General features: G+C 55.5%; 1 protein-coding gene across 1 annotated transcript; it reads right to left on the bottom strand.

Moving 5' to 3' along the window:
• Positions 1-3,594: 3,594 nt before the first annotated feature.
• HES4 (hes family bHLH transcription factor 4) lies at positions 3,595-9,052 on the bottom strand. The gene is made up of 5 exons (XM_077891749.1): positions 8,748-9,052; positions 8,566-8,661; positions 8,376-8,463; positions 7,491-8,274; positions 3,595-4,829 (listed from the first exon to the last, which is right to left on the bottom strand). The coding sequence occupies exons 1-4, from the start codon at positions 8,853-8,855 to the stop codon at positions 7,889-7,891; spliced, it is 678 nt and encodes a 225-aa protein (XP_077747875.1). The 5' UTR covers positions 8,856-9,052; the 3' UTR covers positions 3,595-4,829; positions 7,491-7,888.
• Positions 9,053-14,177: the final 5,125 nt, after the last annotated feature.

Raw genomic sequence — 14,177 nt, 5'->3', positions numbered from 1 at the left:
CCAGCTGTACTGGTTCCCCACCCCCACCCAGGGTCAGGAAGTCTGCTGAACTGCCGGGCTCCCGGCTCCCTGCAGTGGAGGCCTGAACCTTCTAAACCTTCAGCTGGAACAATACAGGGCTCACTTCATTTGTTGCCCACTTCTCAGGGACCACTGTCTTTCAAGCTTGTTAGTTCATATATTTTGTCCAGGTTTTAGTTGTTTTAGTCAGGAGGATAAATCTGGTCCCTGCTCCTCCACCTTTGGTGGAGGCAATTGTCATTATGCAGATTGTTTCTTTTATTTAATTCCTTCAATCACACAGTGCTAGAGGTTAGTATTACTAATCCTATACATTTGAGATTTTGTGACTTGCCCAAGGTCACACAACTAAGGGACAGCAGAAATAAAATTTAATCCCAGTCTGTGGGATTAAGAAGCCTTCCCTGAACCACCGTGCTGACAAGACCTTGAGGGGTGCCCAACACAAGAGCCCCACGCGGAGATTGTGGATGTAGGGCACATACACGTCTGCAGCCTTCCCAAACACAGAACAGGCTGAAGGAAATTCAGCACATGGGAGAGAAGGTCTGAGTCTGTACGTCTTTGTGGGAAAGGCCCTGGCTGCCTCTGAGGGGGTTCTCTGTACCCAATGCAGCCTCTATCTCTGACCAAGGGATTGTGTGTCTCTGACTCAGCATGTTTGTCCTCCTCAATCCAAGTGGAACAGGTTCTAGGTGGGAAGACCTCCAGAAGAAGCCCAGCAGCAGGTGCTGTTCTGGGAAGAGCTGGTTACTGCTTCCCTCCCAATTCCCTTCTCCAAACTTCCCCCAATGCCACATCACAGGCCTGAGGGGACTGTGCACCCCAGACTGCAGTGGATGGCAGCCAAGAACCCCACAACCTGGTCACATACACACACACATACACACACAGAGTTGCAGCCACAGGACCTGTTGTTACAGCTGCCTGCTCTAAGTACTTCTTGGGGACTGGAACATTCCAGCACTATCTCATTCACTCCACACAACCCTTCCAAGCTCCAGGCTGAGGTGGACCAGAGTATTCCCCAGTGTTCTGGGCTGCCTTGGGCAAGAGGTCAAATTTCAGGCTGAGGCTCACCATGGGGTTCATCTGGGGAAGGTCCCCTCTGTACCCTCGTGCCAGGGAGCAACAACATACACAAAGGAGCATCAGCCCAGACACCTGAAGCTGTTTCTGCCCTCCGGAGGAGCAGTCATTTGCCCTGTGACTTCCAGAAAGTTAACTGCCTCCTGTCACCAATCTACTTGGAAACAGTAAGTTCTGGTATTTTAAGGGCTACCAGATTGGGTAGCTTATCAACAACAGAAACATACGCTGGCCCTCACAGTTCTGGAGGCCGAAGTCCGAGATCAGGGTGCCAACAGGCTGATTTTGTGAGGGCCCCTTCATAGTTGTGGATTGCTGCCCTCTGTTTCGTTACCTGGCAGAGTGAGTGCGAGCTCCCATGCCCTCAATCCACTGGACCTTTTATATGGACCTCAATCTACTCTCCTTACTGAGGGCTCTACCCTTGTGAGCAGTTCACCTCCAAAACGCTCCATTTCCTAATGCCATCACCTTGGGGGGAGCTGGTCAGTCTAGGGCACCTGGCCTTTGCTCAGGAAAAGTCTGACCAAATATCACCAGCTCTAAGTGAGCAGACTAGTCAGCTCAGATTCTGGGATGGGACTCATACCTCTCAATTTTGCAAACCAAATCTCTAGAGACACATTCACGGAACTCTTTTCCTAAAGCTGAACTGGAGAAGGAAATTGCTTGCTCACACCACTGGATGATGGCCTGTTCCACCAGAGCTAGTCTTTGTGGGTTTTTTTGTTTTGTTTTGTTTTTAAAGATTTTTATTTATTTATTTATTTATTTATTTATTTATATTTTTAATTTTTATTTTTAATTTTTATTTATTTATGATAGTCACACAGAGAGAGAGAGGCAGAGACATAGGCAGATGGAGAAGCAGGCTCCATGCACCGGGAGCCCGACGTGGGATTCGATCCCAGATCTCCAGGATCATGCCCTGGGCCAAAGGCAGGCGCTAAACCGCTGCACCACCCAGGGATCCCAAAGATTTTATTTATTTATTCATGAGAGACAGAGAGAGAGAGAGAGAGGCAGAGACACAGGCAGAGGGAGGAGCAGGCTCCATGCAGGGACTCCAGGATCCTGGGTCTCCAGGATCACGCCCCGGACTGAAGGTGGCACTAAACTGCTGAACCACGGGGGCTGCCCAGAGCCAGTCTTTGAATGTGCAGAAAGCAGCTCAGCTGGAGCTCATATAACACTTTCCTGACCCCAGGCTGGCAGGAGAGCTGAGGTCAGTGGCATCACAGGGCCTGGGGCCTTGAACAATGAGAGGGGAGGGTCAGGAGCCAAATCAGCCCCCAGCCCTCTGGGTGTGACTGTTTAGTGCAGGCAGCGGTCAGGTCAGCATTCAGGTCAGGTCAGCTCTCAGGTCAGCTCGGAAGTTGGGAGGTGAGAGTGGGATGGTGTCCCCTCCCTATACCCAGGGGCTGCTGACCTCTCTCCCTCACTGTGCTAAATTGGCAAGGGGTGCTGGGGGACCTTCAGTGAGGGGAGGGGTAGGGCTGGAGAGGCCCTGCTCTCCACCAGCCTCTGGCTGGGACAAGCAGCTCCAGGAAGGCTCCCCCTGCCAGTCCACTAGGTGGGTAAGGATGGGAGGGAAAGAGGTGGGATGGCCCTGCTGGCTCAGGTGTGTGCACCTCCCTCACAGTCAGGTCAGGGGTTGATGAGGGCCAAGCTTAGGGCTTTGAGCTGCCAACACTAACCATCTCCTCGTGCTGAGCCCCTACCTCCCCACACAGGCATTGGGACTCCTCACTCCACACTGTAGAGGCCCAGGTGTTGAACCCAAAACCCTCAGGTGGATGTTGGGGTCTGGTGGGACACCAGGAGGAGACACCTTTGAGGTAGCAGCAGACATGTACTTTTTGATAAGCATGGTTACCAGGCTGCATTAAGAGTTGATGCACCCCATCAGGGAGCAGGGCAGTGTGGCCCAGGAGTTTCAGTGTCTCTGCTATGGATGACAGGGCCAGGTGAGGCCAGGCCCACCCACAGTAGTGGTACTATGGCTCTCGGCAGGAAGCTTCTCTCACACCTGTTCTTGTTGGAAACCTGGAGCCCGTGACTCCACAACCCCATGCTCTGATCCAGGGTGCCCTATCAGTTACTGCCACAGAAATGACCCCTGGCTCTGCCTGGGTCCCTCAGGGGTGGACCTGGACTGTGACTGGTCAGCACCATGGCAGGGCCCTAGACTAGGGTCTGTAGTCCCTGCAACTATTATCATAAACAGAGAGTGGATGGGCCTGACTTTGACCTGGAAGCAGTTTCCTAGCAAGCCCCAAGAGTCCAGTCCTACCCCCACCCAACCTCTTCTACAACCCCGTTGTTAGGTGGGCAGGTGGGGGTGACTGTTGGGTGACTGTGGGTACACAGTTGTTTATTGCTATTGTTATTTAAGTTTTACATGCAACTTATTTATTGCTGCATAGCAAATTAATCTACAGTTTAGCAGCTTAAAATGACAAGCATTTATCATCTCACACAGTTTCTTTTTTTTTTAATTTTTATTTATTTATGATAGTCACATGAGAGAGAGAGAGAGAGAGAGAGAGAGAGGCAGAGGGAGAAGCAGGCTCCATGCACCGGGAGCCTGACGTGGGATTCGATCCCAGGTCTCCAGGATCACCCCCTGGGCCAAAGGCAGGCGCTAAACCGCTGCGCCACCCAGGGATCCCCCATCTCACACAGTTTCTGAGAGAGAAATTCAGGAGCTGCTCAGCTGGGTGGTTCTGGCTCGATTTCTCCTGAAGTTGCTGTCAAGATGTTGACAGTGGCTGGGGTCTCCTCCAAAGGCTCAAGGAGTTGGAGAATCTACTTCTAAACTCACTCTCACTCAGGTCCACACTCAGTTGGCCTCTTCATAGTCAAGGACAGCTGGCCTCCCCCAGAGTGAATGATGTGACAGAAAGAGACAGAATAAGATGGACTTGCAAACTAACATTAAAGAGACATCACATGGCTTCTGCAGGGCCCTATTGATCATGTGAGTCAACCTCTCAACACATCCACAAGCCTACAAACCAGGAGGGGGATTGCTGGTGGCCTTCTAGGAAGCTGCCAACCCCAGGGCCTATTTTCTTGCCCATAGTACATCCCAGGATAGATCTAGTCCCTAGGGCTCTAGGAAGCTGAGACAGAGCAGCCAGGCACAGCTGTGGGATCCTGTAGGCTCAACTTCCTGCCCTGGAAAGCTTGCCAGGTGATGGGAAGAGGCTGCTGGGGCCTGGAGATAATCAGGGGACCACTGATTTGGTGGGGGGAACTAAGGCCTCACCTCTCAGAAGCCAGGGCTCAAACAGCCCTGCCCCTCCACCACTCCAAATTTCCAACTGACTGCAGTTTCATGGGCCAACTTCTGTCACCACAGAGACTGATTCTTTCTCTAAATTTCAAACCCCCATGATTTGCTGTCATTGTTTGGTCCCAAGCCCTGGCCCCACAGGCAGATGGGACCCAGACACACAAGGCTCCCACACCCACAGAGGCAGGCAGTACTGCTGACCATGCACATGAATTTAGCAAACATTTACCCACTCTCCGACTGCCAGGAACTGGGCTGGAAGGAGACCCCACGTATTGAATGAGACTCCACCTACTGGTGGAGGGGAAATGATGGGCAGGCCTTCTAGCCTTCTTCTCCTCAGGAGGAGGTCCTGATTCCTCCCCCACCCCCACTACAGAGCCTGGGGAAGGTGCTTCATTTATTATTCAGCAGGAAATGTCTGCAAGACAAAAGCCAAGATAAAAATAGCTGGGTGGGTGGGTGGGAGGTCAGGGATAGGGGAGTAACCAGAAGCCCATCTAGGGGCAGTGAAGGGGGTAGGTGGGTAGGAAATGGGTGGAAGAGCGGGAGGGTAGAAAGGAGAACCCCTGGTGTGAGGGCAATTACTCTACATATTAGGCCCTAACTCCCCCCACTGAGGCCTGTACAAAAGCACTTGAGGAGGTCTGCTGGATTGGGCAGGTGTCCAGGCTGAGTGTGGGTCAGGGTGGGGGCCCTTCCACAGCTGGAGGCAAGAAGTGGCCTGGGGAGGAAGCCAGCTTCAGCTTGAGCTGTGTGTCCTTAGACCTCTCTGATGGAAACAAGATCGACACCGTTCTCAGTCTTAAAAAAGAAGGAAATCTTGCCATTTATAACAACATGGATAGACCTAGAAGATATTACACTAAGTGAAATAATAATTCAGACGGAAAAAGATAAATACTGTATGTTTTTACTTAATATGTGGAATCTATAAAACAAGACAAATGAACAAACAAAAAATAGAGTCTTGGGGTGCGTGGCTGACTTAGTCGGTTGAGCATACAATCCCCGATCTTGGAGTTGTGAGCTCAAGCCCCATGCTGGATGTAGAGTTTACTTAAAAATAAAATCTTTAAAAAAATACTCCTAAATACAGAAAACAAACTGGTGGTTCTCAGAGGAAAGGTGAAGGGGGGTGGGGGTGGTGGGTGAAACAGGCAAAAGGGAATTAGGAGGTAGAAACTTCCTGGTATATAATAAATAAGTCACAAAGATGAGAAATAGGGTATATGGTCAGTAATACAATAACTTTGTGCCCTAACAGATGGTGACTACTCATGGTGATGAGCACTGTCTAATGTACGCAACGGTCGAATCACTACCTTGTACACCTGAAATCAATACAACACTGTATGTCAACTATACTTCAAAAACTCTCCCAAACCTCCAGACTCTGACTTTCATTTAATCAATCAGGTCACTATGAACTTAAGTGTCCCAAGCAGGTGCTAGGAACAAAGGGAGTGACACAGATACGGCCTTAGCCTCTGGAGCCCACAGTGGCTGCCTCCAGGGGGAGAGTAAGGAGACAGCACCAGCAGGGAGGCTGATTCAAAGGGACAGAGCACCGGGGAGCTTGCCTGTCTGTGGGACTGTGTGTGGTCCCCCACAGAGCCTGAGAGGTCCTTGAGGGTCCTCATGGCACAGCTCCCTTTGGCCACAGTGTTGAGAGGATCAGAAGTAGGAAGTAAGAGGTATGGGTGGGTGGGGGCCAGGAGGCCAAGTTCCTGCTGCCCTCTCATGGGAGTAATGAGAGCATGATGGCCCAAGTTCCAGGTGATTTCCCCAGGTGGCCACACAGGTAGGAAGATCCCTCTTTTTCCTGCAGGATGTGAGGGGCCCACTTTGTACAGACCCTAACCACCCCCCTAATCACCCATCAGGCTTCACATCCCAAAGTGCCACACCCCTCCCCCAAGCTTCTGCCCTGAGACCCTCAGCAGCTTTCCTCCCTCAACCAAACTGAGCTTCCAGCTTCAGCAATGGACCCTGTGCTGGTCTCCTGCCCGAGAGAGCTTTCTAGGCCTAATCAACTATTCCTCCTGGACAGTCCTGCTAGTGCCACAGCTCTGAAGAAGGAGAGACTACTCTGAAGCTCCCCTAGGGCCAGGATCACTGAGTGTATAAAAGTCCAAGGATATAGTACCTGGCCCAGCAACTGCCACCATTTAGGACCACTGACCAAGGCCCTGGACTCTTGGGAAGATGGGCAAGGAGATCAGAGGGCCAAGAGTGATGGCTTGGCAGGGACCTGGAGATCTCTGCCAGGTGAGCATGGCTAAATGCGGGAGGGCCCAGGTGAATCCTGCCTCTAACACAACCATGGAAGCCACTGGAGGAGAAGCTAACCTCTAGCAGTGACTCACCCTCTTTCTCCTTGATGGGCCCTGGCCAGGTAGGCAGCAGGCTACCATCTGATGAACTTAGCTGCAGTAGGGAAATGAATCTTGGCTCAACCTCTGATGGGCTCAGGGTGAGACACTCCAGTCTGAACTTGTATGACTCAGATCACCCCCTCATTGCAACTGGAGCATAGCCCCCAGCAGCAGCTGAGGGAGACCTGTGATCTGGGACAGTGACTCCAGGGCTGATGTCCAATGCTGCCCAGCACTACTGCCCGGGACTGTAGGGCTGACACACAGCAGGTGCTCAGGACAGAGGCATGCGCAGGACCACCCTCCAGTCTTTTCCCACTATCAAGGAGACCTCCCCTCCCAGGGTACACAGCAGGACTGGACTCTGGTGGGACAGTACCCCCACACACAAGCCCTGACATTAAGTGCTCCTGGCCAGTCTTGCCCCAGTTCCCTGTCCTCAGGACTCAGCCAGTCTCTCCTGCTGGCTTTTCCGTGTACATTGGCCTGGGGCAGGCTCAGTCCAGGCAGCTTTTTGTTGAACCATAAGAACAAAGTAGGAAGTGGACCAAGCCAGAACCAGTGCACCAAGCCAGAAGCTTCAGGCCGTGATCACCTCTCCCCACAGCTCAGCAGCCCAGAACAAGAAGTGACAATGTTTCCACCTTCTAAGGTCCACAGGAGTGAGAGTAGGGTAAAGTACTTTAAAACACAAACAAACCAACCTTGCCCAATGATGCCGCCAAGACTGCTTTCTGACATTGGGATACATTCCAGAAAATGTGATGACTAGTTGTCGTTTTCCTGGGCCTCCTCAGTGGCTTCTCACATTCCTAGTGCTTCCAGGAGGGTCGCTGGCTCCTCCACAGAGGCAGGCACATCGGCCAAGCCTTGGGGTAGAGGAAAGGCAGGGTACAGAGCCTGGGGGAAGGGCCACCCGCAGTCCTGCCCCAGAAGTCTGGCGCAAAGTAACCAGCAGAGCCCCAGAACTAAGGGCTGAAAGAAACGCCAGCCTAGAGTCTTCACAAAGAAAAGATCAAAGCTCCCTCCACGCGGCCTCTGGAAACAAATATTCTCAGGCACGCTCTCAGCAAGGGCCACGGCCCCAGAACCGTGTGCAGCCTCAGCGCAGCCAAGGCCTCCAGGGCGCGCCCCGGTTCTGCAGCCCCGCCCTAGGGACGGTGGGGGGCGTCCCGGTCAGGCCCGGCGGGAGCCGCAGCGCGAAGGCGTACCCGGGGCGCAGCAGGGGGAAGGGGCCGTCGAAAGCCGGGAGCGGCGGGCAAGCCGTGTAGACCTCGGGCGCGCGGGCCTCTGCAGCGGGGGGTGCCGGGGCGGGGCGGCGCGAGGGCCCCAACTGGCCCAGGCAGGCCGCCAGGTGGCCGAGCAGGCGAGAGCGCACTTCGGCCGGGACGCCCTCGCAGCCGGCCAAGAAGCGATTCACCTCCGCGAGACACTCGTTGAAGCCGGCGCGGTACTTGCCCAGGACCGCGGGGTCGGCGCTGAGCGCGGCTGCGGGGCGGCAGGGGACAGGCGGTCGGTTCCCGCCGCGGCGGTCCGGGGGGCGCCTCCCGGCCACCTCCTCCCACACGCCGCTGCTGCCCGCGCCTCACCTGTCACCTGCACTCGCCGCAGGCTCTGCAAGTGCCTCACGGTCATCTCCAGGATGTCTGCTTTCTCCAGCTTCGAATGGCGGGAGCTCTGGGGGGAGGGCGGTGGTGGGCGGCTTGCAAGCCAGTAGAGCGCCAAGACTTGCGGGTCCGCACCTCCGCCCCTCGACCTCCCCTCCCGACCCCGACTTACATCCTTCCTGAAAGCGTCCAGGATGAGGGTCTTGAGCTGCGCGAGGCTTTCGTTGATGCGCGCTCGGCGCCGCTTCTCCATGACCGGCTTGGAGGACTGTGGATCGGGCTGTGGCTGAGTCCCGCGTCCATCCGCCCCACCCCACGCCCCCACCCCCCCGCCCCGCCCCGCCGGGTCCCCACCTTTCGGTGCTCCGCCGCACTCCGGGGCTTATTCGGGGTTCGGCTAGCGCTGGCCGGCGCTCCTGCCAGCGGCGAGGCCCTCGGCTTCCCTGGGGTGTCCGCAGGCATGGTGCGCCTCCGGGGCCGGGCGGGGTGCGCCGCCGGCGGCGGGCGGGCGCGCGGCGTCCCACGCTCCCCTCGCTCGGGTCTCAGGCTGCAGGCCCGCGCGCACACTTGCCAGCCGCTCGGCTATTTAAGGCAGCGCGGCCGCCGGCTGTGTGAACCGGGCTCGGCATTCTTTCCCACACTCTCACCAGCCAATGAGAGGCTGCGCTCCACCCGCCTGCCCCCCCCCCCCCGCCCCGGCCGCCGCCCCCGCCCAATGTCAGCCCCGCCCCGGCTCCCGGCCCAGCGATCCAGCGCGCGACAAAAGCCTCCAGCTGCGCCGGGATGAAGCGGGAAAATCGCCGCGCCCCCTCCTCCGCTGCCGCCGCTCGACCTGGGCGCCCGGACCGGGCCCCTTCCGACCGCTCCGGGCAGCGGACCTCCCTGGCGGGGCGGAGTCGCGAGGCGCTCCTTCAGGCCGAGCGAGGCCCGGGATGGGAGGAGGGCGCGGAGTTCGCGGAGGGCGGCGCGGGAAATCTGAAAGGAGAACGCGCCAGGGGAGGTGGGCCAGGCCCCGGAGGAGTAGGCGAGCCTCGGCCCACGCGCCTCTTCCGTTCTCCCTCGCCATCCCGGGTTCCCGTCCGGGGCCGAGGGGCTCTGAACAGCCTCACGGGACCCCCACTGCCTGCACACCTACCCCAGGCCTGTGACATGGTGAACGTGGCACACCGGACCCGGGGCAGGAGAGAGACCGGCTGGCTACAGTCTTGAGGCAGCCAGGGAGTCGCAGGACAAGTGCGTTATGGCATAGAACCGTTGAGGGTGATATTGCTGGACAGGTTGGAGTGATGTCACCAATCAGGCTGGAAGATGTCACTGGCCACCAGATAATGAGGCGATATCTCAGGCTGAAGGTCAGTGATCACACAAGCCAGATGAGGTAATGTCACCGGGCTGGTAATGTCACACTCTTTTAGATTACTCAACAGTAGGCTAAGCACCAGCGAAGGAGGGCTCACAAAAAAATGAGGAGCAACTCTTTTTTTTTTTTTAATATTTTTTTCAATTTTTATTTATTTATGATAGTCACAGAGAGAAAGAGAGGCAGAGACACAGGCCGAGGGAGAAGCAGGCTCCATGCACGGGGAGCCCAATGTGGGATTCGATCCCGGGTCTCCAGGATCGCACCCTAGGCCAAAGGCAGGCGCCAAACCGCTGCGCCACCCAGGGATCCCAAGGAGCAGCTCTTAATATCTGTTTCTTTCAAAGTGGCACAGTGAGAGAAACAGGACTATGTTATTTTCCTGTTCGATATTGTTTTCATTTTGAATTAGGTTGCAGGGCCATAGTCTTTGCATACTAACAGTCCACAGTCCACTGTCGCCTGGCAGCAGTGTGGTTTCCCATAGACGTTTCCGGAGTCCCACAGTGGGGCTGGCCAGGTGCTGGGGCTTCTAATCTGGTGCTGGAGGAATTGCCGAGCAAAATAATCATTCCGTTGTAAGCGATGGAAAGAAATGGATCGGCTGCTGGGAGAGAGGAAACCCTTCTTTTGACTGGGTGGTGGGGAAGTCTCCTCTGAGATGGAATCCTCTAGGGAGACGGCAGCTCTGCAGAGCCTCAGGGGGAGGGCATGGCGCCCCCAGGATGGGGAAGGGACCCCAGGGGCTGAGGGAGGAGGGGAAGGGACAGGCAGAGGCATGGGGACCTGGAGGCTTTGGGCCCCGGGAGGGCTGTGGGAGAGCCTGGGGCGGGGGGAGCTTTTCTGAGCAATGGAGTGAGCCGATGGCGAGCCTGGAAGGGTCAGGTCAGGTCAGCTCGACTGCTGTGGGTCTCCATAGTGAGTGTCCACGGCTGGACCTTGCCCCAACACCCATTTCCGGGTCCCACTCTGGGCCCCCATCCAGAAGCCACTTTTCCTTTCCGAGGGTGACTGTAGTCTAGGGTCAAGCAAAGTCCTTGCCTGCCCTCCACCGATGCCCTCGCCCTGCCCCGCTCCGCTGCCTGCCTGCGATCGCTTCTGCACAGGCACCTAGATGAGGCTACCGGTTCCCCTTTCCCGCCCAGAGGAGCGTACGGGAGTGGAGGGGGCGTTGGAAAGCCGTTGGGGTCAGGCAGGAATCTGAAGAGCTGCCACCGGAGCCCAAAAAGCCCTGGGAGCGCTTTTCCGCGGGGCGCAAGCTGGAACCAGTCCTGCAGTCTAGGAGGTCGCAGGGATTGCAGAGGCCGGGAGCCCGCGAGCGCCCCCAGTGGCCACCGGCGCCTCCTCCTCCTCTTGGGAGTGGTCGGGGCGCAGCCGCTGGGCCAGGTGGGTTCTGGCAGGCGGCCAGACTGGAAGGAGAGGCCTGGCAGCGACGTTCTTGCCCCTTCTTTCCCTCACTAGTTGTTAGATGGGCTGATTTACCTTCCTGTACCTGCTTCCTCATCTGTAAAATGGGTCACCTTTCTATTTATCCTAGGATTATTGGTAAGATAAATGAGAGCCTACTTTAAAGGTACCCAGCATGCAGTGAGAACGGGGGACGTGTCAGCTGCCCTGCAACTGCCCCAGAGAAGCAGGTGGGAACAGAGGGAAGATATGCCTCCCAATGCTCTCCACACTCTGAGCACCTCCTCGGCTCATCCTCAGAGGCCTGCCAGAGAAGGAAAGAAGCCCTCCACCCAGGGTGTCCAGGGGCCTGTATCTTGGCCTTCCCAGCAAGGAGCCCTCTCTAGGCCAGAGCATGGTATGCTTTCCCAATGTCCTCATCACCTACATCCCCATTATCTGTCTGGTCATGACCCTCTAGGCCCTTGTCCCACAGACTGCCTCTGTAAGGAAGCACCAGCTGGCCTCATGGACAGGCCACAAGGAGAGGTCCCATGGAAAGGCCTTGTGTAGGTGTCACAGCCAGCAGCCCAGTGGTCAGTCTCAGCTGCCAAACACATGAGCGAAATACCTCCAAATGATCCTAACCTGAAGTTGCCATGCCACCTATTTCACATCTGATCAGCTGCCCCTGTGTGCTCTGTTCCAATTCTTGGTTCCCAGAGTAGGACAGTTGTTTACTATGACATTTCAGGGTCAGTTGTTTCAGAGCAGTAGTAACTGGACTACCTGGGATGAACCAAGGCCTAAACCCAGGACAGTGGCTTTTTCCACCCACTCCTCCTTCCCTGTCCTTATTCCTTATTTTCTCCTGCATTTACAGGGCCTTTGAACCCTGGCTTTCTGTCTGATGAATGCTTCTTGGAAGCCATCAAAGGCCAGCTGTCTGTTTTCCTGGACCCAGGCCTGAGTGGGCCACACCCCAGATGGCTGATGGTTCAGGGGACGTCCGCAGGGCCCACTGATGGCCAGAGGGTGGGGAGCAAAGCAGGAAAGTCAGTGGGGGAGTTTGTGAGGAAAGATGGAGATATCTTCTAGGCCAGACAGGGGGCTCTAGCCTTATGGGGGAGGAGGTCTCACATCGGCCACCATAACAGCATTCCCTATGACAACATTCAGCCAGTGTCACTTGAGAGCCTGTAAAATGCTGTTTGTGTGCATCCTGCCTCCCAACCTCTGACAGGAAGATGGCACCTGCATTTACACCCTGCCCCTCACATTCCTTTGGCACATGGATTCCAGAACATAGGAGATACCATAGGCCACCATCTGCTCCTGTCTTCCCATGTACCCTCCTTAGAGTCTGCTACCTCCTCTCCTGCCAAGAGGCAGCAGCCCATCGACTCAGGCAACTGGGGCCAGAGCTGTCAAGTGACTAAGCTAGGACTGTTGTTGGTTCTCTGCTGCAAAGTGGGAGCTGGGGGCTGAGTCACTGTTTGCCAGAATCCAGCAAGTGACAAAGGTCAGGGCTGATGGATCCAGGATGCAAGATATCAACGAGGGAAACAAATACCCAGGACCCAGGCAGAGGCCAGGAGCACAGCTTGCTGATGATGAGGTTTCAGTTTCCAGGATGGTCCTCATCTTCTTGGCCAAAGGGGCATCTTCCACCCTTACAGGCCATGGAACTGACACACTTTCCCTCAGCTACCTGAAGAGTGGGCAGGGCACCCCCCGCCCAACACATGGTGAGTGATAGCATCTTCCCCATGGTCTGGGCGTTATTAATATCTTTCTCCAAAATCTGAGTGTTGACACCTTTCCAGATCCGGGAAGTCATATCTCTCCACCTTGGGAAGTGGTGAAATTTCTCCCAACCTCTGTCTGTGTGGGATGGCTCCTAGGGGTGCTGCTCCCTCTTCTTGGACCACTACACCTGGAGAGAGGTGAGCTTCCTTGCCCTTCCTCTGTGTAACTTCCAGACCACTCTCTTCTCTACCACAAAAGCCCCAGCTGTCAACCTTGTATCGTCACATCTCACCTTGCTGAAGTTGTCTCTGCCCCTGGGGCTTCTCTCAATCCCTTTGTGTTTTGTTTCGTTTTGTTTTGTTTTTTTAAGATTCTGTTTATTTATTCATGGAGACACAGAGAGGCAGAGACACAGGCAGAGGGAGAAGCAGTCTCCGCTCAGGGAACCTGATGCAGGACTCGATCCTGGGACTCCAGGATCATGCCCTGCACCAAGGGCAGGTGTTCAACCGCTGAGGCACCCAGGTGTCCCCCCTATGTGTTTTATTCCCGATCCTCTGTCACTTTCCCCAAGCACTCCTGCCACGGTTCTTGGTAATTTCAAAATCCACAAAGATGATTCTCCAACCTTCTGGACGTCCTCCCCTTCAGCAGTCCTTTTACCTCCCCACTTGGCCCCTCACTTCCCTGGCCAGGGTCCTTTTCGTGAATGCAACCCTTCCCCGGGCTAACCTCAAGCATCACATTCCCTGCTGACTTCACAGCCTCACAGTTCGTGTCTCCCACTCTCCTTCAGCCCTGCTAAGATTGGCAGTCCCTGGATAAGACCCAAGCTGGTGCTTCCTCATCCTCTGACATCCTTTCCCCTCTGTATCAAGAGAACCTTATCTGGCCAGCCATGGGGCCTGCTCCCTAACCCTTGCTCCCTCCTGTTGCTTCATCATATTCTTTAGGCCAAACCACCGCCTGGGTTAAATCCCAGCTATCTTTGTGGCTTCATAGTCCTCTGCCTGTTCCTTTGCACAGTTGTAGGATCTGGGTGGTGCTGTGGCTTCCTTGGGGCCTTCCTCATGCACCTGCTGTCAGTTGTCCGCTGGCCTGCCAGGAGGGAAGTGGCACCACATATGGACACTAGAGTTGCGGTCTCCGGACTTCTGGCTCTCTGCCACGTGGCCCCATCCTGCCCAAGCTGGACCAGCTTCCTCATTTGGCTTGGTTAACATTTCAGAAGGGTGAAGTGGACACTCGGGGTCTCTTGAGGCCTGAGCTCCAGAACTCACACAGTGAAA

This window comes from Canis aureus, chromosome 3, assembly GCF_053574225.1.
Source record: "Canis aureus isolate CA01 chromosome 3, VMU_Caureus_v.1.0, whole genome shotgun sequence".
In the NCBI taxonomy this organism is placed as follows: domain Eukaryota; kingdom Metazoa; phylum Chordata; class Mammalia; order Carnivora; family Canidae; genus Canis; species Canis aureus.
This window is presented reverse-complemented; position numbering and strand designations above follow the sequence as displayed.

Bases quoted from the DNA above. Each gene is read 5' to 3' on its own strand.
- HES4 (XM_077891749.1), bottom strand. From the start codon at position 8,855: ATGCCTGCGGACACCCCAGGGAAGCCGAGGGCCTCGCCGCTGGCAGGA. The intron at 8,464-8,565 runs GTAAGTCGGGGT...CCCTCCCCCCAG, and splicing joins TGGACGCTTTCAGGAAGGAT to AGCTCCCGCCATTCGAAGCT. The intron at 8,275-8,375 runs GTGAGGCGCGGG...GCCGCCCCGCAG, and splicing joins GCGGCGAGTGCAGGTGACAG to CCGCGCTCAGCGCCGACCCC.